At 39.5% G+C, this 25146-nt stretch overlaps 1 protein-coding gene across 6 annotated transcripts in view; it reads left to right on the plus strand.

Annotated features, from left to right (window-relative positions):
• Nucleotides 1-23209, plus strand: part of UGGT1 (UDP-glucose glycoprotein glucosyltransferase 1) — a 40688-nt gene extending 17479 nt beyond the window's left edge. For 5 of the 6 annotated variants that reach the window (XM_051781234.1, XM_051781232.1, XM_051781236.1 and 2 more), the window contains 25 exons: nucleotides 151-282; nucleotides 1670-1834; nucleotides 2024-2144; nucleotides 2933-3031; nucleotides 4402-4425; nucleotides 4957-5051; nucleotides 5695-5901; nucleotides 6513-6644; nucleotides 7536-7666; nucleotides 9915-10010; nucleotides 10344-10446; nucleotides 10913-10992; nucleotides 11445-11634; nucleotides 13293-13451; nucleotides 15190-15275; nucleotides 15609-15693; nucleotides 16647-16735; nucleotides 17213-17317; nucleotides 17849-17933; nucleotides 18468-18650; nucleotides 19852-20012; nucleotides 20498-20612; nucleotides 21283-21399; nucleotides 21725-21884; nucleotides 22271-23209. In XM_051781234.1, coding sequence (XP_051637194.1) covers nucleotides 151-282; nucleotides 1670-1834; nucleotides 2024-2144; nucleotides 2933-3031; nucleotides 4402-4425; nucleotides 4957-5051; nucleotides 5695-5901; nucleotides 6513-6644; nucleotides 7536-7666; nucleotides 9915-10010; nucleotides 10344-10446; nucleotides 10913-10992; nucleotides 11445-11634; nucleotides 13293-13451; nucleotides 15190-15275; nucleotides 15609-15693; nucleotides 16647-16735; nucleotides 17213-17317; nucleotides 17849-17933; nucleotides 18468-18650; nucleotides 19852-20012; nucleotides 20498-20612; nucleotides 21283-21399; nucleotides 21725-21884; nucleotides 22271-22296 — 2946 coding nt within the window. In that variant the 3' untranslated portion in view covers nucleotides 22297-23209. The remainder of the gene's footprint in view (nucleotides 1-150; nucleotides 283-1669; nucleotides 1835-2023; nucleotides 2145-2932; nucleotides 3032-4401; nucleotides 4426-4956; nucleotides 5052-5694; nucleotides 5902-6512; nucleotides 6645-7535; nucleotides 7667-9914; nucleotides 10011-10343; nucleotides 10447-10912; nucleotides 10993-11444; nucleotides 11635-13292; nucleotides 13452-15189; nucleotides 15276-15608; nucleotides 15694-16646; nucleotides 16736-17212; nucleotides 17318-17848; nucleotides 17934-18467; nucleotides 18651-19851; nucleotides 20013-20497; nucleotides 20613-21282; nucleotides 21400-21724; nucleotides 21885-22270) is intronic. The other variant, XM_051781233.1, reaches the window with a different exon arrangement.
• Nucleotides 23210-25146: the final 1937 nt, after the last annotated feature.

Raw genomic sequence — 25146 nt, forward strand, 5'->3', positions numbered from 1 at the left:
GAGCTGTTATTGCAGATAATAAATATGGATATATGTTTTGCAATCTGGCTATTAATAACTTATTACAACTACTGTAATACAGGTGACAGCATACCTTGATAAGGACTGAGGCTTTAAGGTTGCAGCTGTAAACTTGTATTTCCCTTTCAGATATACAACAAAGTAAAAACAGGAGATCAGCTGAAAGTGGAGCACGTGGTTAGTGTTCTTGAGAAACAGTATCCTTATGTTGAAGTCAACAGCATTCTGGGAATTGATTCTGCCTATGATCAAAACAGAAAGGTAAGAATTCATGAAATAGAGCTTTTTTCCACCTTTTTTGCTTAAATACCGTTCTAAAAATCTAGTTACATACAATTTCTTGATCCAGTTCTCTTACCAAGCAGGTAACTATTTTGTTATCACATTGAGTGACTTCTATGCTCAGCACAAGCTTTATATAATATACATAATACATACCATGTAATACATATTTTTTAGAACCTATATGTATAGTACCAAGGTAACTTCCATGTAACTCCTAAGTCATACTTTCATTCTGGAATGCAGACTTCGGTAGAGTTTAAAATTGCTAGAAAAAATCAAGGTAGTGGAATGGCTCATGAGAAAACCAAGAGGCTTAATGCTGGGAGGGATTGGTGTGGGGTTTCTGTATCAGTATTTGAATACTGTGTGAGCTAAAGCCATGATGATGAATTCAAAATGCCTTTCCTATATCAAGGCATTCAACAATCTTCTGCAAATAATTCTTGAAGTTATTTTTAGGGCTGATGCTTTTCTGTGTGGAGAGGATTGGGAGAACAAATCACTATTGGACCACTTATATGTGAGATGAAGCAGATTTTATTTGAGGTTCTATAGGGGAATGTTTCTGTTTTTGTTGCATATTCTAAAACAAATAATGAAAATACTGTAGCTACATAACACACATGATGCTGCCTACATGTAAGGAATGCAGTCAGGGTTATACATGAAGGCTCATATACACACATGCTTTCCATATTCCATGGATATGGATACTACTTCGGATAGTGAAGAGAAAACCCTTTTGAGGAAATGAAAATCCATAAAAGTAAGACATTTTTGTATGACAGGAGAGACCTCAACCAGAACCTTTAATCAGTAGAACCTGATTGACTTCTGTCCCTAACAGAGTGTCAGTGACAGTGACTTTTGCAATAGTTACTGTGAAATGGTGAAATTTGTCTTGACATAATAACCCTCTGCTCCACAAGTAAATGTTTTCTCACAGGTTTGAGAAACCCATTCTTAAGAAAAATAAGAAAATTCTCTACCCTGTCTTGTGTTACAGCTGTCACTGCTTGCATTGCATTTGCTTCCACAGGCAAAGTCAGATTTCCTGTTGTGCATTTTCTGCTATTACCAGAAAGTGCTCATTGGAATTAATTCACAATATGAACTTGGGGAGTATTTTGCATTTATTTCTGTGTTATGAAGTAACTTTTTTTGCTTTGAAAGTCAAGGACACCTCGTGCATGTAAAATACAGAGTCTTATGCACTGTGTAAAATTAATGTTCTCTATATCATACAGAAGCTGTAAGGATCTCTTGGTGTGTGTAGAACAGACTGGTGGATCTTGTGTGGCTCGTTAGGAACCATCATGGCAGTGGGCTGACATGGTAAAGCTGTTTCTTTTCCTGTCTTTAGGCAGCAAGAGGTTACTATGAGCAAACAGGTGTAGGCCCTCTCCCTGTTGTGCTGTTCAATGGAATGCCTTTTCAAAAAGATCAGCTGGATCCTGATGACCTGGAAACCATGACAATGCACAAAATCCTGGAAACCACCAGCATCTTCCAGCGAGCTGTGTACCTGGTAGGTGCTGAGTTCAGCTGTGGCTTTAGAGAGAAATTCGATTTGGAAAAACTGATTCACAAGTCCCTAAATACATAATATACAAGAAAACTTAACTTGCATCATTGCTTTCTGCTTTTTTTTTTTAAGTTATCTAAGGCAATTATATATGTGAAGTAATGAATCTTGCTTCTTTCATCTTTCCTTCAGGGTGAACTATCTAATGACCAAGATGTGGTTGAGTATATCATGAACCAGCCTAATGTTGTTCCAAGAATTAACTCAAGAATCCTAACATCTGACAGAGAGTACCTAGATCTGACAGGAATGAGTAAGAGATGCTTTTAATTGCATTAAACCTGAAGTATCTGAGTCAAAGACTTTTGCTGTCTCAATGGAAAGCTCTAGTGGCAAATCACTAACACCACCCCAAGTGATGCTCCAGCTGTGGTTCAGGGGAGATGTTATGTACAACAGCAACATTAATGTTTACATCTTTTCAAAATAGGAATTTGTTTTGATTTTATACAAACCTTTGGGGGAATATGACTCATGAACTTGAGAAATTAGTAGTGCTGGGAAAAGCCAAGAACAGTCGTATAATGCATGTTTTATATGACTGCATAATGCACAATGTTTTATGATGCATTCTGTTTTATACAGCAGCTTGTTTCTTAGTTCTGACCTTCTTTTGAGCAGGGGTTAACAGTCATTTCTGGAATTACTTCAGATTTAGCAGAACTTTCCATGGCTAGATGTTTGAACAGCCAGTGCAGTGACATTTTAATGACAGTACAACTGCCTTTTTTGAGTTGCTTGAAAAAATAGTAACACAGGGGATTTTTAAGTATATATTATTTACATATATTAGCATCAACTAAGTGAGACTTGGACAATTCTTTTGACTGACTTCTGCCTATCCAATGTGCAATGCAGTTGTTAAAGTAACTTGTGAGACAACAAAATACATTTCTCAGCCTGTGTATTAATAGACATAAAAAGCAGTATTACAAGGAGTGAAAAGGGATGTGTTCTTAATGTTCTGGTAATAGTAGTGATTTTTCTTTCATTTTAAGTGGACTAGTTGCTTTGGCATCTTATACTTGTTCTCTTCCTCAGATAACTTTTTTGTGGATGACTTTGCTCGATTTACCATGTTGGAGTCTAAAGATAAGACAGCTGCTGTTGCAAACAGCATGACCTACTTAACAAAGAAAGGTAACATCTGCAGTGGATTATGAACCCAAATCTTATGTGTGTTTCTAAGCATCTGTACAGTTCTCAACACACGCTCGGAGCCTTGGTCAGGCCTGTGGGTAGTGGTGCAATCTAAATGTTAAAAAGAAAGATTTTATTTCTTTTATAAGACATGACATCTGCATGGAACAAGAATGTTCCCCTCTTTAAACCCAGCCCAACTTTTTACTGAAAAATGAAGTCCCACCCAACCTGCTCTCGCTGTACCTGCAGAAATGCAGCAGTGTCAGCTCTGATCCTGCAGTGACAATGACTAGAAAAATATAAAAGGGGTTCTAGCTCTCTGTCTCATAATTCAAAATTCCTAAAAGTTACATGGATTCAGAAGGTAATTGTTACTGCCCATTATATAGGACAGCACCTAATGTGTTCGGTGCTGTTTTTATTGCCCCAGTGTATGAACTGCTTTTTCAAGACAGTATTGTCACAGTTACACATAAAGTCCCCCATCAGTGTTAACACTCAGCTGTACCTTTCAGTGTAGGAAATGCATGCACAGATATGATACAGAGCCTAATCAGGCTTACTCAGACATCATCAGGCCTTTCCTATATCCATTTCAGTTAGGTAACAGAAATAAGCTGCTGTCATTTGACTCAATTCCTGTTGTTCCTGACTCTCTCAGGTTTCCCCTGTACTATCTCCAGCCACTGTCACCTGTGTGCACTACCTGAAATGTTCCCATTGTTCTTTCTGTCTCGTGTTTGCCCTTGGTTCATGTTCAGTCACTTGGATCTGAACAAGTTTCTTGTTTTGCCTTTGTAGAGCATTAATTAGACCTACACCTCTGCATGCTCATTTGAAAGTACATTAATTTGCAATTTCATGGCTTGACATTTTTGGGTCACTGCCTTTTCTATCACTTAGGATATTTAATAGCTACTACCTGATTACAGTAATGCTGTAGCACATTTATTTTCTAAAATAATAGGGAAGTTATAAGTATTGCTGGCTCAGCACCAGCTCTGATAAAGCACTGCCATGCTGATTTTTAAACAGGGAAGATAAAGGGTCACATCCAAGTCACGATGGTATGGCAGTGTTTCAAAATGGTCTTCAGAATGATACCCTCACCCAACCATATGAAACTGGTAATATGTAGTATAACTAATGCTGTAGCATGAAAATATAGCATCCATCTATCTGAGGGGAAGAAAAAGTCAAAGCTTTATTCTAGTAAAATCAGCACAAACTTGTTGCTTGTTGGATTTGAACTGCAGTGATTCATCTATGCCCAGTACAGTACTGCAGCTTCTTGATACACATAGAGATTATTATAAAATTATTAATGTCTCTCTCCTTTCCCTCTTTCCTTTCTGCTTTTTGACCAGGAATGTCTTCCAAGGAGATCTATGGTAACTCACCCTTTGGCATTTCATATGTTGTTCTGGGAATTTTTGCTTCCTTTTTAACTCTGGCTTTAGAACCATCAGGGAATGAAGCAAGCTGCTTTTGAAATGCATGTTTGCTCCAGCACTTTTGTCTCTATACAAAACTGATTTTTAAACTAACATCTTCAGTGCAAAGATGTGGTAGGTCTGTACCCTAGTTGGAATCTGCAAGTTATTTATAGGTTTCTTTATAATTTATAATTAAAAAGGCAGCAAACAAACAAAACCACTAAAAGAATCCAGCTTAGGAAGAGTGATGCATGCTGACTCGTGTGGGTTTTTCGAATGATCTAATGAAAACTAATATATCAGTACTATTACTCTTGTCTTGCCAGGCTTCATAGCTTAGCTTCATCCATAACTTTTCTATGGAATTTTACTCTTTTTGAATTCTTTGCATGTGCATCATAGTTTACCTCCAAATGATGAAAAACAGAAGCTTTCCTTCCCTCCACCCTCCAATTTCTCCTACCATTTTTTTTTCTGTAATTGCAGATGATTCCTTTGTTAGACCAGTTACTTTTTGGATTGTTGGTGATTTTGACAAACCTTCAGGGAGGCAATTGTTGTATGATGCCATTAAACATCAGGTAGGTAATGTTTTCATTGGAATGGGTTAGCAGTGCTAACAAAGCACTTGGTAGTATCTTCAAAAACACAAGTTGTGCTTCTTCCCATGGTATGACCTGGGGAATCTGGTTTTCTCTGCTGGGTCTCCAGTTTTCAGCCTCATCTTTTTTGTAGGGGCTGAAACATCGCTGATCTTGTGTTAGGACAGAATTCCCTCTTGACACTATGCTAATACAATAAAGATGTTCTTTTAAGCCCATGGTGTTGAATGAAATGTCTGTGTTTTGGTTTGGAAATGAGCATAAGCATTGCTCTCTGCTCTGTCTCATTTCTTTTGAGAAGATAACTGAGTCATAAAAGCACACAGCTAACTGCTAAATCACTGGTTTGCCAGACTCTGAGTGGTGGTCCTAGATCTCCTATGTAGCACAGGATTATCTAGAAGATTCCTGTCACACTGGTGCCTATTCATAAGCTAAATACTTGATGTTAAATTAGTTCATAGTTTTAACCTTGTGCTGTTACTTACCCAATTTAGAAGCTGATTTTCTTGTTAAGAAATGCAAGGCTTTTGCTATAGTGTTATTACAATAGCTGCATTCTTCTCATTTAAACCCCACCTGCAATCTAAAACCTTCCCAATGCTTGTTTTGTTAAACACAGAAATCCAGCAATAATGTTCGAATTAGCATGATTAATAATCCCAGTGAAGATCCCAACAGCCAGAATACAGTTGTTGCTAAAGCCATATGGGCAGCTCTGCAGACACAAACATCAAATAATGCCAAGAACTTCATCACCAAGATGGCAAAAGAAGAAACTGTAAAGGCACTGGAGGCAGGAGCTGACATCTTGGAATTTGCTGTTGGGGTAAGCATGTCTGTTGGCATTTGCAAGGATAAGGTGTTTTGCTTGCTCCTACAGTGAGTTTTTTAGTGTAGTATATTCATATGCAGAAGGTGCAGTAACAATGGAGAGTAACACTGCTGGGTTTGCTGCCTTGGTGTTTTTAATCTCTGATAACTAAACTTACCTAAATATAACAGCCCATTGAAACATAAAGTAAATCCTCACACACATCAAAGCTATGTAACTTTGAAAAGTCAGAATAAATGTGACTTCAGGGATCCGTTAAAGTGAGTCAGTTTTTTCTTGAGTGGTTAAGAGAGGGATTTTTTTTTTTTTAAAAAGCTGAGGAAAAAATTACATTTCTCTAAGTATGTTTAAAAACTTTAGACAAGAGTCACTTAAGAATAATGGAAGTGGTCTAAGTAGCTGTGACCCTTCACAGCAGAAGTTGGGATAATGTTTGAAGGTGACAGGCAAAAACTAGGCTTAAGACCACAAAGAAAAGGGGGGCAGGAATCAATTTTAGCAGAATATGAAGATGTTCTTGAGTATAAACAAAAAGGTGCATTTTAAAAAGTGTACTGAAGTCAGCATTTCCTCCTATTTCAATGTCAATTATTCTTATCTTTCAGGGTATGGATACCAATATTTTCAAAGAAGCCTTTGAATCTCCCAAGGTGGATTTTATTCTGTCCCATGCAATGTATTGCAGAGATGTTCTAAAGCTGAAGAAGGGGCAGAGGGCTGTGATCAGCAATGGACGGGTGAGATCAATCAGCAGACAGTAAAAGAGAGATTGAACATGTGGGAGAGAAGCAGCAGAGTCTAGGGACCAGACACAGGAGTCTCAGCCTTTTTCGAGTCTCAGCAGCCTTTAGGATTTATTCAGACCTGTGTGACTTTCTCTTTGTGCTGTGTGCAGTTAGTTGTTGATGTTTGGTACAAATTCAGATCTCTCAATAACAGAGTTCCTTTCATGCTGGCAGTGAATTGAGGCCAGGGGTGGAAAAGGCTGGTAAATTCAAAAGATTGTGCTGCTTCAGTTCACTGGACAAAATGCTGCTGTATCTGACCCTGACCATGGTGCCTTGATCTCTGCCACCAGCTCTTTTTATGATAGTTTATCTTAGATTAGATAAATGATATTACAATAGTATTTCACTGCAAATAATGAAACCCAACTATGTACAGCATTGTGTTTTCTTTTGTCATCTGCTTCCTAGTTAGGAAAAAACCATGCTGGTCCAAGTGGTTACTGTATACTTCAGTGGGTTAAAGGTCTCAGGTGGTGAGTTTGGTATTCTATTTCTCTCACTAGCAAAACAGCAAGAGTTTTCTAGGTAGCTTTTAGGCTTCTGAAGGCTTGAGGAGAGAGATTTGCTGGAGTCTTGCTAGACTACTGGAATTGGCCCCTTCCAGATGTAGTATTGCATATATAATTTATTATGCATTTTATGCCTTAGTTTGGGACTCCTGGCTCTAAATAGCTAGATTTACCTGTTAAACTCTGCTGCCATTGACATTAATACTAGCCTGAACAGTTGGTTCCCACTGAGATTAGGCTGGAGTATTTATTTAAATTCATCTTTGAATTTTGTTTCAATGTAGCCTTTACCTAATAATGGTGATTCTACTTTTTTTTTTTTTTTTGGTAGATTATTGGCCCATTAGAGGATGGTGAGATGTTCAATCAGGACGATTTTCATCTCCTTGAAAATATCATACTGAAGACATCGGGCCAGAAAATCAAATCTCAGATTCAGCAACTGGGATTTGAAGAAGATCTGTAAGTAAACATGAGGAGGCTTATAAAAAGGTGCTGGGGCTGATAACATGACTGTCTGCAGCCTGGAGAAAGCTTTGTCGAGTACACTCTGGGTGGGTGCTACACTTGTGTTCCTGTGGTCAAGGCTCAGCTCTTCAGAGGGCAAGGGAGGAGGGAAAAAAGTGTAAATTATTTGGTTTAAACTGCTTTTTAGTGACTTTTGTGTAGTTCACCATCTCCTGGAGGTATGGAGCTGTGACTATCCCCCAGATTCAGGAGGCAGTTCTGACACCCTGACTGCACTACTGTGCTCACAGCTCATCATTCTTGAGGCATCATCTGTGTGTAGTACAACCTGCCATGGCTGGTCCATTGCCTTGGACTGGAGATTGCAGGAATTGTGTTGACTGGAGCCTCACTGACGAGCAGCAAGAAACTGGGAAAGTGCCTGAGTCTGTTGGAATTTACTGTGGAACTGCTGAAATGAACATGAAACTGTAAAAGCTTTGGTACTTGCTGAGCTAGTCCCTGGATCACAGCAGCAAGGGCAGCAACAGCCTGCAGTGTTACCTGAGGAGTTCAGGAGGTGGATTCTTGGATTAGGGGCAAGGAGGGAGACAGGTGGACTGAAAAAATCCTGAGGGTAGTGATGCTTTGTGCAGGGGCTGGCTAAATTGACTGCTGTGCTCAGCTGGATGAAGTTCCATTCAAGGTTTAGTTGTTTGCTGCTGGGAGAAGAGTTATGAAGTGGTATAAACTGCATTTATTCTTCAAAATGCTTTCTGCACTTTACCTTTTGGCTCCTCCAAAGGACAGAGAAACCTAACTTCTCGTTAATCCTAAGGCCTTCAGACTACTACTGGGTTTTTCCCCTGGCTAAATCTTACCTGACACACTGTTTTAAATCAAGTGCCTCTAATATGTCAGTGCTTAATAACTCATGGGTAAAGTTACTACAGTAGATTTAAAAGCAGAAAGAAGGGAAGCAAATGAGACACTGGAGTACACTTTCTGAATTTGTTTGTGGTTTAGTGAAGTGCTTCTTGGCTTATAAACATAAAAGTTATTGTAGTAATATATTTCCCTGTCAGTACTATGGAATCATGTAAACTGTTTTTAACTTTTTAGAGAGAAACACTAGGAAAAGAAGCAGAGATGAGAAAATGGAAGTCATAGCTCTAGATAGTTATTGCACAAAGCATAGAGGTGAACTAATCAAAAGAAAGTCATCTTGGAGTTCAGAAGAACAGGAGTCCCCTGGTTCATGTGTTGGAGCTCAGAGCTGTGGAGATAATTTCTCCCATATTAAGCATCACAGTTTTCTATGGTGCTGCTTGATTGTTAAAGGCTGGTGGTCAATTATTTTAAGCATGAGGTCTGTTCTGCAGAAGTCTTGTGTTATTCTGAATCCTAGGAGAACAGGTTTTAACAGCATTCCAAACACTTTTGCATCCATTGCTATGTTGGAAGTAGTTTGAATACAGGCTACTTTTGGACAGAACAGTGGGTTTGGGGTTTTTTGTAGGTTTGAATGCTGCAAAAGTTTTTCAAAAGCTTTTGAAATTATCTACTGCATTGGAAAAACACTGTAGAACTTGGCAGATTTCACCAGGCTTGTGGGTTTGAACAGCTGTAAGTCTGTGAGACTGACTTAACTCAGGAAAAGCTGACAGACCTTTAAGTTACAGTATTGCTTCTTGGCAAAAGCACGATGCACAAATCAATTTTCATTGAACTTTCAAGAGGTTTTACATCTTCAAGATGGAATATATTCTTAAAATACGAGACTGAAAATTGATGGGAATAATAAAAAGGGAGAAGTTGTCAAAAGAATTATCTTTTATGATAGGACCCCTCTCTCTCAAAAGTTTCTCCACATACAGAGTTGCTTCCTACTGCTTAGAGTTGCAATGTAAATTGGGAAGATCACTGTGGAACAAGGGTTTGAGAGGTTGGTGCAGTTCAGGAATGCAGTGCCTGTAAGATAGTTGACCCCTAAAATGCTAAAATACCCCTAAAAATACAGCTCTTCTGTATTTGTTAGAGTTAAACCCTTTGGCACCCTCAGTAATAAGGCTGCAACCTGTTTAAATTACTGGTGGATTAACCCTTAAATATCTTTAATTCTTCAGAGCTTGTGTAGAGAGGTAGTAAAAGTGTTTGTGTATCTGAATTTCATCTGCCTTCTCTTTTGCTGCTGACTGGCAGAAATGTGATAGGTACAGGCATTTTTTTAATATCTGCAAACCTTTCTTTTCCTTCTTTTCAGGGCAAGTGACTTGGTAATGAAAGTGGATGCTCTTCTTTCTGCTCAGCCTAAAGGAGAGGCAAGGATTGAGTATCATTTTTTTGAAGAACAGTACAGGTATAGAATTTCGGGCATTTCCTGAACAATATGCTTTTCTGTGTCTTTCAATTTTCTCATTGTTTTATATTGCATTTCATTCTTAAAAAAACTCTAAGTAGCAATAGGAAAGTCCCCAAGAGTTTTCAGGAAGAAAAGATTCCAGAAATTAATTTTATCTGCCTACCTATCTCTATACACATATATGTATATACCTATTTTTTCCTCTGTCTAGTTTCAGAAGGTGCACAGCATTTAAGAAGCAATTTGAGTTCAGAAAGAGATGGATAGTAGTGTTCTTCATATGTTTATCTGTATGTTTGAAACTTCAGAATTGTGTTTTCTTCTGTTTAGTGCAGTTAAACTGAGACCAAAAGAGGGGGAGACATACTTTGATGTTGTGGCTATTGTTGATCCTGTGACCAGAGATGCTCAAAGACTTGCTCCGTTACTTTTGGTATGTGGGCAGTGTCGTGATGCACTTCAAAAGTTTGTCTCAGTTCTGTCATTTTGAAATGTTCATCTTCCTCCTTAAATGGGTGGTGACCAGTGGCCTTCTAAGAGTTGAGTTGCACAATACATTTATTGGTGGAAAAACTAGTTAGGCTAGACTACACACTAACAAAACTGTGCTCAGGTATTGTCTTGAGAGCTTTTAGCTTCACTATTTGAACAGTTTAGTTTGCAATGACTCTGTTCTTGAGGAAGAAAGTCTCAGCATGCCATAAAGAATGTCTGCAATGGGAGGAGCAGGTAACTCTTCTTAAAACCACCAATTAAAAGTTGAGTGTGGTAAAGCAAATCATGAGAAGGGAGGATTGGGAACGAGCAGGTAACATGCCTCCCTGAGGTCCTGTTTAAAAAAGCACTGGTCAACTCTCCTCATTAGCATTTTAAGGGATGTCTCTTTCTCATTACTTTAGGTTTTGAACCAGTTGATAAATATGAACCTGAGAGTGTTTATGAACTGCCAGTCCAAACTTTCTGACATGCCACTGAAAAGGTAAGCAATTCCATGCCAGGGTTAAAGAGAGAGAGGAGTAAAACCTGTTGGAATGTGCAAGCACAGGAGAAATGGTCAAATGTCCTATAGGAAGTCTCAATAAGTGCTTTGAGATCATTTATATAATAGCATAATTTCCCACAGAGAATCTGGGAATTTGTGGACAGCACGAGGTAGTTCTGCTGGTTTACAAGTTGGGTGCCTTTATTCATATATATAAAAAATTAAATAACTTACTAATCTTAATAATTGAATCTTGCATGTTCTTGTTTGGTCCTTCAAGATGGAAATTCTGACCTGTTCTAAGGTCAACACAACCTATGTTGCTTTGGACAAAGCCTTGGAGACATTGGAGGCCAGGGAAAGCTGATGCCATCTGCAAGCTCAGTGAGAGTGAAATAATAGCCAAGTTTGGCAGAAAAATATCTAACATTTTCTTTCCAAAATTTCAGCTTTTATCGCTACGTTTTGGAGCCAGAGATTTCCTTCACAGCAGAGAATAACTTTGCTCCAGGACCAATTGCCAAGTTTTTGGATATGCCCCAGTCTCCACTGTTCACTCTGAACCTAAATACCCCCGAGAGCTGGATGGTGGAGTCTGTCAGAACCCCCTATGACCTTGACAATATTTACTTAGAGGAGGTAAGAGAAACCAGTATTTTCCTACTACTGCATTTAAATGGTGGTGTTTTTCCAGGGCTTATTTTTGTTATGGGAAAGAAATGTAGAATTTTTAAATGCCAATAAACATAGAACTGTGGATATTTGCAGACCTCTAAATTCTAAGAGGGATGCAGGGAAACCTGAGCTCCCCAAGAGCAAGATTGCTGTTCTCAATTGCATGTGGATGCCTGAACCAGAGGTTCAGAAATACTGTAGGCTTGAAGCAGGACCTTTGCCTTGCTCCAAGAAGCCACCAAGCTGGTTTCAGGCACCTGTTCATTTTCCCAGCTTTTGTTTCTGGCAGACATTCCTGTGGCCACAAAAGGACATGCAGTATCAATACAAGAGTAAAACCATGCAGCAGAAATCTGCTCAGCTGCTGTAGGTTCAGGGGCTCACTGCTGTTTGAACAGGCCTTGAAGCACACTGTTAAACTCTGGATCTGGGCAGTGCTGCCCTGCATACATGGGGATAAATAAGGAAAAACCTGTCTGTTGCATGTGTAATGAGACTGTCAAACCCCTTATAAATAGGCCTCTGGAAAAGCAGCAGTCTGTACAGCCTTGTGATCATTACAAACATGGGCTCCTTTCTCACTGAATGTTTATTGTTAGTCTCCTCTTACTTTTGCATCTCTCTGATATTGTTTGGGAATATGATGCATTATTGCGGTATATTCTGATATTGCTAATCCTGTACTAGCTATTCAGAAATCTAGGAAACTGGGTGTGTTGTTGTGTGGTTTGTGTTTTGGTTTGGTATGTCTGGGTTTAGGACTTTTTTTGCTTTTCATCTCTTAACTGTAAAGCTGTTAATGAACCACTGATATTGCTACACATTTCAAGCCTCTGATTCTCAAGCCCACCCCTTAGATTAATTGAAAGCCTGAGAGAGGGGGAGATAAAATGCTTCAGGCATTCAAGGTGCCATCCTGAGCTTCCAAATAAACAGCAGCTTTACTTTTGCAGGTGCACCATTTCCAGCTCCCAATATCCAGTCTGTTGGTGCTGTAGCAATTAAACTGTCCTTTTGGATGTGCATGAGAGAAGATGCTAATATTCTAATATTCTGCTTATGTACTGTCCTCAGGCTACATCTGAATTTAGCCTGGTAGGGACCCAAGTTTTTTGGGTTTGTGGGGGGTGTTTTTTTAATTCTTCTTTTCTTGGCACTTTAGTTTTGTGTAGAGAAAAAGAAAGTGATGTTTCTTGACAGTACCTTACACACTGTATGAGTAACACAAAGCAAAACAAAATGCTTATTTCTGATGGTTAGTATTAGGTGAGACCAGTTTTAAACAGATTTACAGTCAAAGTTCTGGAGCCCATCATATACCTTTTATGAAATGCCAGAGTACATTCTCTGGTAAATGTTAAAAAAAAATAAAATTGTGGAGTAGAGCAACAATCCTTCCCTTTTCTTATCCTAGCATATTACCAGTTGAGATTCAAATTCATTTGGTCAGGGCCACTCTTAACAGTATTTGTGTGAAATTTGTCGCTAGAAGGAGCTGAGATCTTGGAGGCTTTCTAGATATTTGTTTAATGATAAAATTACTCTGGTAAAATTATGACTAAAGGACTAAAACTTGGCACTTCAGAGCTAGTGCTGCAGCCAGCAATATCTGTTCCTTCCAGGTGGATAGTGTTGTAGCTGCAGAATATGAACTGGAGTACCTGCTGCTGGAAGGCCACTGCTATGACATTACTACTGGGCAGCCCCCTCGAGGACTCCAGTTTACACTGGGGACTTCAACCAGCCCTGTCATCGTTGATACCATCGTTATGGCCAACTTGGTAAGTGTTCCACTGGAGTGGGCAACAGCTCACTGGTGCTCCAGTCAGCACAGCCACTTGCACAAACCCCTGAGGATTTTCTGGGGTGTGGGTTGTGGGTATGGGTTGTTGCTTGCACTCCACAGCTGCCTCCAAGTACATCAGAACCACATTGCTTCTAACACTGGCTGAAACCTCACAGTGTTTGTACTGTCTCTGACCTTCTTCAGGATGTGCTCTTTTCCCTTCAGCTGGCTGAGAAGGGTCCTCTGGAATGCCTTAAAATGCTGCCAGTATTGCTAAGCAGCCTCTTTCCAGGGAAGGTCAGACAGCTGTTTTTCCTAGATGTGGTACCCCTTAGGCCATCTGCTCTGGTACTGTGAGCCTCAGGTGGATGGCTGTCTTCTTTTGGGACCCATTTCTTCAGGAGATCTGTGGAACAAACAGAGAGAGTCAGCAAGTATAGCCAACATTGTAGAAAGCAAAGGAAGTGTGAAAGAATGGGAATTGCTTATTTTAGTCAGGAAAAGGTGCTGGAAATCCAAGCATATGATTGGTCCCTGCAGCTGCCTTTGTAAGGTCACAGCATAAGGGCTCAGTCTGTTCTCAGTCTCCACACTGGGCCGTGGGAGAGGTAATGGACTGATATTATGGCTAAGGAAGTAAGTCTTTGGAATGTTTTCATGAGATGTAATGTTACTGAAAAACTGGAGTAAATTGCCTTTTAATCTTTAAAGGTATTAAAGAAAAAACATAGAAAAAAATATTCACTGATGCTAAATACTTATTTTTAAATTCTTACCCTCATTTTCTCTTTGTCTGTGCCTTTTCTTAGCCAGAGTGTATCCTAGAATGATGTAGTATTTCTGCCTGTAGAAAGGAATGTGTCCCTTACTTTACATGTGAACACACTGTGTGTGTGTATGTTGGGAAGTAAAGCTTCATGGCTCACAGGTGTCCTTTTTCTAATTAGCTAAACCAGAATGTGTGTACCACAGGGTACAATGCTGTATCTGGGAGTTCTCTTCCTCAGCTCAGTGTCTGTACTGTGCAGGGGCATCAAGAGACCAGGAACATGCCCTGTGCCTTTTTTTGAAATATTTTTTAATTTCGTTTTTATAGTAGACTGGCTTACATGGGAAGTGCAAGCATTTGGGGCCACAGTACAAAACTGGATGGGCCACTGAAGCTGTTGATATCTTCTATAGGTGTAATGATCTAAACCATAGAAAAATATTCAGATCTGGAATCTGAAGCTTCAACTAGAATACAATATTTGAATTTCACGTTGTAATTTTTTAAGTTCTGTAGAAGAGGTATTTTGTAACATATTAATTATGTTACTGTTTCCTGCTGTAGATAAAATACCAGTCTGTTCAGCTTCAGAATTCCTTTAGATTTTGTTGTGTACTGCTGTGTAGTTACCAACTACAGTGTTTTGAAATTCCCTCACTCCTTCATGAAGGCAAGCTTTTGCAGAAAAAGACTTTGGGATTGCACTGTTCCCATCAGAATACTCTGAAAGATTTTCTCTCATCTAACAGATAATGCTACACCTCTACATACTCCTGTTTTGAATTTTGTATCAAATTTTTTGGTTTTTTTCCCTGTCCTCTGGGTTTTAAAGCCTTAAGGTTATGTTAATCAGCTGGCTTGCAAATAACTTTTCAGGTATAAAACAGTGAGTAAAAATACATGACTTAAATTTTTCTGCATTTGCATTTTCTGGAAACTAACAAATATTCTTTTCACTTTCCAGGGTTACTTCCAGTTAAAAGCCAATCCTGGTGCATGGACTCTAAGACTGAGAAAGGGCAGATCTGAAGATATTTACAGGATCTACAGGTAGGACAGTATAAGAAATACTTCAGTCTTTTTCCTGTGAAACTTCTCAAGTAGGTAGGCATTGTAATACGTGAATCTAACAGTTCCCTTGCCAAAGTGTAGTGACTTGAACAGCAAATTAAACAGCAAATTATTCATACTGAACACAAGTTATGCAAGATGCAATTAATTAAAAAACCCAGTAAGTGTGTTGAAATACGTGTACTTGTTACTTTGTCACATATCTCAAACCTGTTTCACAGTGCTAGGGCTTAATAGGTGTAGAAAAATGTGCAGAAGAAATAAAAGCTTTGTAGTAAAGGTGAGTGTTTTACTGTTTTTCTGTCTTTTCAGCCACGATGGCACAGACTCTCCGCCTGAGGCTAGCGAAGTTATTATCGTTCTCAATAACTTCAAGAGCAAAATTATTAAAGTGAAGGTGAGTTTAAAAACTAGAGTTGCTCTTAAAAAAGACTCTTTGACCACCAGCAGGGAAGAAACTGATTGAAGCCTGATCTCCCTTGCCACAAGCCCACACTTGAGTCAGTCCACACAAAGCTCACGTTATGGTATCAGTGATAGAGAGCGTTATCTGTAGATTGATTTGGGCTTTTGATACAGGAGAGAATGACTTGTGAGTGCTGTTCCTTTTGTATGTCCCTGAGAAACAATTATACTCATGTTTTCCTGACTTAGTTGTGCTTCTGACTTCAGGAAAAAGCAGTTTTACGTGACATCTTTGTGTCTGTGTGTCCATTGAGCCAGTATTTTATTTGTTACAGATAAATTTTATTTGTCTGGCAATACATTTTCTATCAGTCTGACACAGAGTGGGTGAGAATACATTTTTAAAAAGATAAAAATGTTAAATTACTTATCTACTGCCTCTTAGGGTTGCCAGCCAGGTAATGACAAAGCTGAGAAGTTTAAGGAGGACAACTGATAGATAAGTGATGGCTATAACACTGCCAGTTCACTCTTCCTGACAGCATTTGCTTGTGCCTGAGTAATTCTGGAATGTTCTCCTGATTCACTGCCTGTGTATCTGCTTTGAAGTCTTTTTTTTTCTTTGTTTTCTTTTTTTTCTTTGAGGTGTGTGTGTTGGTTTCTTTGAGGGTTTTCCTTTGCCAGCCTCAATCATCAAGGTTGCTCACTGAACACCTCTTAGGAAAGCATTTTAACCATTCAGACTAACATGCCTTTGGTGTCTAAAAGCAGCTGTGGAATCCCTTTGGAAAATGTCAGTTCATTACTAAGCTGTTTTCACAGATAGCTTTTAGGTTACCTGTCAGCTCATGGGCCATAATTCAAACAGGTACAAACAGAACCAGTGTCAGGATAACATTTGCCCAATATATGGATCCACTCACTAAAGCCATGTTTGCCCTACAGGTTCAGAAAAAGCTCGATATGATGAATGAAGATCTACTAAGTGATGGCACCAGTGAGAATGAATCTGGATTTTGGGAATCTCTCAAATGGTAAAACTAATTCAATGATAACCTGTGAGTCTCTTGAAACTGTAAAGCTATTTGACAAAGCCATTATGTCTGTGATATTCCACAGCTGTCTATTAAGACTGCTTGAATTTAGGGCTATCTTTCATAGGACTCCTTTGTTTCTAGAGACCTGGGCTCCTGCTTTGCACTTTCCCCTTCCTCTTCCTTCCCCCCACTGCTACTTGGGAGCCTGATAACATTGTTCCTTCCCAGGAGCTGCACCTCAGCCAGCACTCTCTCAATCAAAAGGTGTTCATCTGTGAGCTGCTGGGCCTGCCATGTCTGTGTGCACAGCACTGTGTCCTGGGGGAGATGCCCTGGACAGCAGGGGGATGACACTGAACCCCACAGACCAACTGTATTAAACCAAGGCTGCAGCCATTTCCTGGGTCTGCAGCCTTTCCTGAACACCTGGCCCTTGCTGTCTTGTCCTTCATATAACCATATTTGTCCTTTCAGGGGGTTCACAGGAGGACAAAAGAATGAAGATGTGAAACAGGATAAGGATGATGTACTAAACATATTCTCTGTGGCTTCAGGACATCTATATGAGAGATTCCTACGGTTAGTTCAGAATTTATAATCCAGGGATGTCAAGTGATAATGTGACCTGCTTTGCACAAGGAAAATGGGTAGCATTTGCAAGAGTATAAAAAAAATCTACTGTATCATAGGAACTTTTGTCTGCAGAATATTTATAAGTTCAAAATAGACTTAGTTTAATAGATGGTATGTTGCTGTCCTGAATTTTCTCACTACAATATAACTAATGTATTGTTAAGAAGTTACAGTCATAGCTGCTTTGCAAAAAGAATCTGAACTTCTTAAAGGATTGTGAAAGGCAACAGGTCATATATTCTCTAACAAGTTAAAATATACAGATGTGGGAGGTTAGTAATTTTGTAGATAAAATCAAGCAATTTACAATAGGTTGAAGCTACCCACTTTTTCTTCATGTGTGAAGGTTAGTTACCTGACACAAAATTGCAAACAGTTTAATCATGTAAACCAGCAATTAGTAATTGTTACACAGTTTGTCTGTAGTGGGTGGCAGCTTTTCCTGTAACTGCTTCATTTATTTTTTTTTTTTGATAGCATAATGATGTTGTCTGTGCTGAAACATACCAAGACTCCTTTAAAGTTTTGGTTTCTGAAGAACTACTTATCACCTACATTCAAGGTTTGTTACTAATTAGAAATTTATTCAATGATGGGGAATAGATGCCACAACCTGCTTCTCCCTCCCTTCCCAATGGCTGTGCTGTACCAGCATCCCTTGGAATGCCTCAGATGAGAATGTCAGCTGATGTAACAATGGGACAACTTGTTCCAGTAAAAAAATTCTCCTAATTCTTTTCTCTCATTTTATTACTCCCACTTACGCTGCTTTGTATACTCCTAAATAATTCTTCCATCTGTGAAATTTTATGATTTGAGTAATGCATTCTTTTAAACCGGCTCATAAGGAATTGCATGCGGAAATATTCCAAAATATTTAGTTGTCTTACGACAGCTGGCTTTACAGTTTGTACTGATTGTTCAGTTTGGGGCTCTGTCTTTGTGTGAAGTAACAATGAAACTAATTTTCTTTGTGGTGTTTCATTTTTTAATATTCTATGCCTTAGACTGAACTCTATCTCTTGTGATGCGCTTTTCTTTTCCTGCAGAGGAACAAAGAACTGAGATAAGCTGCTTTTTTCCCCTCCCTCTGCAGGAGTTCATCCCATACATGGCCAAGAAGTATAATTTCCAGTATGAGCTTGTCCAGTATAAATGGCCACGCTGGCTCCACCAACAAACAGAGAAACAGCGAATCATCTGGGGTTACAAGATCCTCTTTCTAGATGTGCTCTTCCCATTAGCTGTGGATAAAATCCTGTTTGTGGATGCTGATCAGGTAACACAGAGGCTGAAATTACTTGATCTTTTCCTTTTTTCTTTCTCTTTTTTTTTTTTAATAGTATGTTTTTGAATGCAATTTCCATATTGTTGGAAGGTTTGCAAGTTTGAGCCCTTCACAGGTATGACTGGAGGTTTATTCTGTAACTATAACATGCTTCAGTGAGGGCTGGGTTTTGTGCCTGTTCCCACCAAGATAGGTTTTGTTGGCCTGTCTTTTATGTTGTCTGATTCCTTGTTCCCTCACTGTGATTCCAGCTAGTTTGCCAAATAGCTTCTCATTTCACTCTTCTATTTTTCCATTTCAGTCTGTTCTCCCACCCTGCAGATCACTTACCACAGATAGTATTTTCCTAAGTCACCAAACACCCTGCCCTCCCAGGCCCCTGCTTTTAACTTGGCCACATCTGAGTGACTTTCAGAGGAGGAGAAGATGAATCCCTTGTGCATAAGGCCACGTCCTGCTGCAGGACAAACAGACCATAAGGCTTTGTGTGTGCTCACTCCTGAACGGGTGGAAAGCACAGGAAACATGCACAGGCAGGACTGCAAAAATACTACTCCCTCAAAAATACAAATGAATCTGAGGAGTACAGATTAGCAACATGTGAGTGCAAACTGCCTTAGGGTTTTTGGCATATGTACAGTGTGATCCCACACCAGCTCAAACTATTACAATTTATGCTGATGTGTCACCTAGGATAAATTTCCAGCTATGCTGTTCTTATTTTAGACAGTTTTTTCTCTGTTTGTAAGAGATATTAAGGTATTTTTTCCCATCAGAGTGGTATTTTTAGAGTAGTGTTAATGCCACATCTGTGTCAAAAAGACATTAAAAAGCCTTCATCCCTGAAGGGGCTGCAAACTTCGAAGAGGGAAGGATACAAAGGATCACAGTAGAGTTCACATACAGTGAGAATTCTTGCTGCATATTAACAGTTTTGCACTTCAGCTGTCAAACCAACCCCTATCAGATTATTTCTAGCTCTGTTTTATTTGCTCCAGCCCTAAGGGCAGGGGAGACAACACCTTTTGTGCTGTGTTTTTGTTCTACCTACACATGATGCTAAAGACTGCCACATATAAGAGGTAATTCTTCCTTTAGCTGTTTGCTCAGTTTGAATTGAATCCTGACCAGCATTGCCAAATAACCCATGGCGGGCTCCTAGAAATAAAAATAAAATGTCCCTTCCCTTCAGATTGTGCGCACAGATCTGAAGGAATTGAGAGATTTCAATCTCGATGGTGCTCCTTATGGATACACTCCCTTCTGTGACAGCCGAAGAGAAATGGATGGCTACAGGTTCTGGAAATCAGGATACTGGGCAAGTCATTTAGCTGGAAGAAAATACCACATCAGGTACCAAAGAATTCTTTTTTTTTTTTTCTTTTTTTTTTTTCTTTTTTTTTTTTTTCAAAAAAAGAGAGGGAAAGTTTTTGCTGCTACTTCGACTTAGCAGAAAATTAGCTGAGGTGTGTGATGCTGCATGAACCACTTTTTGCTTACTGTTGCCTCTTTAAGGTGGCATGGCCTTGGAAGCTCTAGGGACACTGAAGTTGTTTTCTGTATGCTACAACTTTTACAGATGAAGAACTGAAGCATTAACTAACACACATCTTCCTTTGTTAATAACAGATGTTGGAAGAAGGGACTGCAAAGCTAAGATAGATTTGTTGAAAATTCTTTTTTGCACGTGCCACAACCTTGTTAGAACTGCTTTCCTGCCTTGTAATAGATCATCTGATGTGCTGCTACCATGAGATTGTTTTAGCATGTTGTGTCTCGGGGTCTGCAGTGAGTTACCCCCAGTGAAATGTCATTACTAATTGCACCATCTCCTGTAGTGCTCTGTATGTTGTGGATCTGAAGAAGTTCAGAAAGATAGCAGCTGGAGATCGACTCAGAGGACAGTACCAGGGTCTCAGTCAGGATCCCAACAGTCTGTCCAACCTTGATCAGGTGTGTTTTATTGTGTTGGTTTTGGCTTACTGGGGTATGGTGGCAGGTCAGCACCTCTCTTTTCTTGGCCAAACTTTCATCCCAGCCAGATGCCAGTGGCAGTCCTGTTATACCCTGCTTTCAAATGAGGCAGGTATTGATAGCATCAAATATAACTGGTGGGTGCAAACAACACCTTTCCCTTCAATGTCTTAAAACAATCAAATTTTCCAGTATACAAACAAATACCTAACATAATTGGGTACTTCTTTCTTGAGCTGCCCAGCTCTGACTGCTTTACTGTGCACAGATTAATAACCTGGAGATAAGCCTTTTACTGTGATGGATGGAAAAAATAACACAATGGTTTAATCAGCCAAGTCTAGTCTTCCGAACTGGTTCAGTTCAGATTTGATACTGGACTCATATTACTGCTTTAGTACTGTTTGCTAAATAACTAAATTTCAACAAAGTAAGATCAGAAGTTGTAGTACACAAGCTTTTTCCAAAGGACATTGTTTGGAATGGGATGAGAGGTGGATTCATCACTTTATATTTGCACTGGGGGAAAAAAAAAAACAAACCTCTTTACAAAAGTTAACCTTCTCAGTACTGTCTCGTTGGGAGGGGAGTTGCTTCTCCCATCCTGCACCCTGTGGAAATGGCTACTAACTCTTGTTTTGCACGACAGGATTTGCCAAACAACATGATCCACCAGGTGCCAATTAAATCCCTCCCACAGGAGTGGCTGTGGTGTGAAACATGGTGTGATGATTCCTCCAAGAAGAGAGCAAAAACCATTGATCTGGTGAGTGCAGGGTGGCTTCCTCACTCTTACATCACAGTGAAATACAGTGACCAATTTTAGAGGCACTTCCCTACCTCAGCCTGTATTGAGACTTACAGAAGCTGAAGTTAAAAACTTGAGTGCTGAAAACATGTATTTTCTCTTACCTGGAGCAGTGACATTATTATGAATTTGAAAAGAGGCTTTACACTGTTCTCTAGCTAAAATACAGACACACGTTCACCACCACCAGATTAATCCCAGCAGAGGGAAGCATATCTCTGTTCAGTGCAGAAACATTTTGCACACCTGAAGTGTCTGAACAGCCCATGTGTTCTGTTTGCAGTGTAACAACCCCATGACCAAAGAGCCCAAGCTGCAAGCAGCCATGCGTATAGTTCCGGAATGGCAGGACTATGATCAAGAAATCAAACTGCTCCAGAGCCTTTTCCAGAAGGAAAAAGAAATAGGAACACCAGCTGAGATGCCAGGACAACACACACATGGTAATCTTTGTTTTCCTGCTTCTTTGACTTTCTCCCTGCCTGTTGGACTGCTGTTGTGTCCTCCCTCACTTGTACCGTGCACAGGCTTGGATGAGGACCTGTTAAATAATCAGGTGGTGTAATGGGTGTAACTTCACATGATTCTGAAAGGCAGAGAACAGACTTGTTCAGTTCTGCTAAAGACCCTCACTGTTCCTGCAGTTTTGTGAGCTTGGCCTTATCTTAACCCTTAAAGAAGCACCTCTCTCCACCATGGCTGTGAACTGTCCTTCGGGCACTGGTGCCCTGCAAAGAACTATTCTTGGGGGTTTATACTGGTTTTCAAACCAATCTGCCAGTTCAAGGCAGCTGAAACTGAGTGCTCATTTTTCTCTCCTCTTTTACAGATCCAGCAGCACACGTGGAGTTATGATCCATGCAGACAAATTGAAGTCAGACTGTTTCATAGACAATTTTTATATTGAAAGCTAGTTTTTTTCCAGTATGTCTGCAAAACTGCTGAGTAATTGAATGGGATGATGTATGCATTTTTTTTACTTACCCTTGGGTTAATTTCTGCATATGAAATAGGATCTGGATTGCTGGAATTAGCATTACTGGTTTTTTTGCACCTGTGGTGGAGATGAAAGAGCCCATGATGGAATTTAGTATTTCAGAAACAAAACTTCAAAATCCACTGGAAAAGCCACAGCCTGTTCCTTCAACTGTCTCAACCACTGATGAAGATCAAGCCTGTCTCAGATCTAACTTGAGAGTCTGGGAATTGCAGACATACGTCCTAACCTCATCTAATGGAGATAATTTTTCCAGGTAATGTTATAAGGCTTAGAATTATGCCTTGAATTTGGGACACTTTCCATCTGCAGGTTTTCAAATTGTTGGAAAAACTTCTCAGATTTGTTGAGTCTGCCCTTGATTTTGTAACAAATCCAGCATTATTTTGATTTTTCTATTTCCTGTCTTCATTTATCACCCAACTTTTGATGGTTTGGCTTGTGTAAAGCTGCAATCTATTTAAATGCCCATCCAAATACAAATGCCTAAGCTTACAAAGTGAGGAGAACATGGAATTTGGCAGCTGAGATCATCCTAGCCCATCTGACTTGAATCAAAGTACACTCCCTTCCTTCCTGCTCAAAGTTTAAATCAGTCTGCAAAACTGGTAGGGCTTTACTCTGGCTGTGGTTCACTGATTCATGAATGTTTTTTGCTTATGAAAAATCTGTGGAAGCTTGGAAGTTTATCATCATGTAAATTTCATCAACTTTATTTTTCTTCAGAGACATTGTCACATCAATAAAAACTTTGGAGTTCTTGGGTCTTAAGCCTTAGTTCCCATTTGGTCCTTTGATCATCCTTTTTGCTTTTGATTTTGAGGTTTCTGGATATTTCACTTGCATTTGTTTTCATTCTGTGCACAGGCAAAAAAATATCTTCTTGCAGGGATTAATTATCTTGGGCTAGTTCTATCATTTGTGTTCATGTCTTCATTTTTATGCTGCCATAGTTCTGTGTTATGAACATACCAATTAAAAAAAAAGGCAGCTCAAACCTCATTTCCCTCATTCTGTAGGATTATTGTCTGCTCCCTGTAACACTAAGGGGTTGAAGAGTTGAAATGTAAGAACTAAAAGTAGTACCTCTAGTACAAAATATATAGTTCCCTGTGCAGAAATCCAAACTGGGATTACTTTTGTGCCTCCCATGTTTTTATACAGGCAAATGTTCTGTGCTGTAAGACACTCAACCTAATGATAGTCCTGACTTAGGATATTCTTCTGGAATTATTGTCTTATACATCCTGTCATATTTTGGAGGAATCTGAAAGATGCCAGTTGGAGTGTTTACACTGTTTGATGGGGCAGCTCTCGTGCAGCCAGCTCAAGCAAGGGCCCAAGTCACCAACCCAAACTCTTAAAGAAAGCACATTAAGAGAAATATCCAGGGTCCCTGAGCTCACATCACAGGCATGGCTGGCCCATGTCACTGCACCTGCACTTCTGGTGGGTACCAAAGGTGATTAGTTCTGGGAAGGTATAGGAAAGGACAGTTTATAATCCCCCTCTGCTGTGGGAGAGCTGTGCAAACATGTGGGGCTGGAGAGCAAAGCATGACCTTACAGAGTTACCAGCTTAGATATTTCCCACTTTGTGGGGTTTTAAATTCAGGTGGTCTGCCTGGCACTCTGGAAATTACAGGTGAGATGACTTACCCTTCCCAGCAAAACTGTTCCAGTTCAGGATAAGCAGACTTACAGTAGAAGGACTTTTTTCTATTGTAAAACATAATAATGCTCCTGCCAACAAATTGAAGTAATTACATACTGTCCATTAGCTTCTTTTAAACAGCTGGTCCAGCACAGGTGAGATTGTCCTTTCTGTGTTCAGCTGCAAGCCACTTCAGCCTTGCTGGAGTACATGGAAGAGCACAGGACTAGGTGGGCAGCAGCTGTACACCACCTTTCCATCCAGGGATGGATAAGGAAAGAATGTGCCCAAAACCCTCAGAACAAGAGAAGTTTCCTGTGAAACATGGCCCTCTCCTATCTAGAACTATAGCTGTGCTTATTTTTTCCCCCAAATTTTATTAGAAGCTATAAGACAAGAACAAAGCAACCTCTTAAATTCAGCACAACATTTAAAATGCCTTGTTTGGTGTTGAATAAGGAGAAAATATTTTTGAATTAAATGTCAGTTACAGAATTATTTTTTAAATTATGCTGGTCCATTCTGATAGTTAATGTATGCATTTGAAAACCCACACTGCATCCTTTTTTTTTTTTAAAATTATAAGATCTAGCAAGCTATGAAGGATGTTTTTGTTCCCTCTGGTTAACAGAGGCCATGCTCTTCTATTCAATTGTTATTAAGAAAGTCATCTAACTCACAACTGGTACAGAAAGAAACCAGAAACATGCAGTAAGGTTCTATACCTTTGCAGTGCTTGTAGGAGTCCTGTGCCTGTTCTCCAGTACGATACAAAATGCACGTGGTACTGATCATTCTCAATGTGAACTACTTCCAGTTTTCCTGGGAAGCCACTATTTATTTGCACCCAAGAATAACAGTCATAAAGGGAATAATCACTTATTTTGGATCTGTGCATATGACTGCTCTTAGTGCTCAACTGGGCCTTAAAAGAAAAATATTTTGACAGCTCCATCTAGAAAGCACCTTGGAGTGAGATGCTTATTGAAATAGTCCTGCTTCTGATTATATCACTGATGGCCTGGTCCTGTAACTAGTAAGACTGATGATGATGA

The sequence above is a fragment of the Manacus candei genome, unplaced genomic scaffold, assembly GCF_025592945.1.
Source record: "Manacus candei isolate 608988 ecotype Guabito, Panama unplaced genomic scaffold, ASM2559294v1 h1tg000015l, whole genome shotgun sequence".
NCBI lineage: Eukaryota > Metazoa > Chordata > Aves > Passeriformes > Pipridae > Manacus > Manacus candei.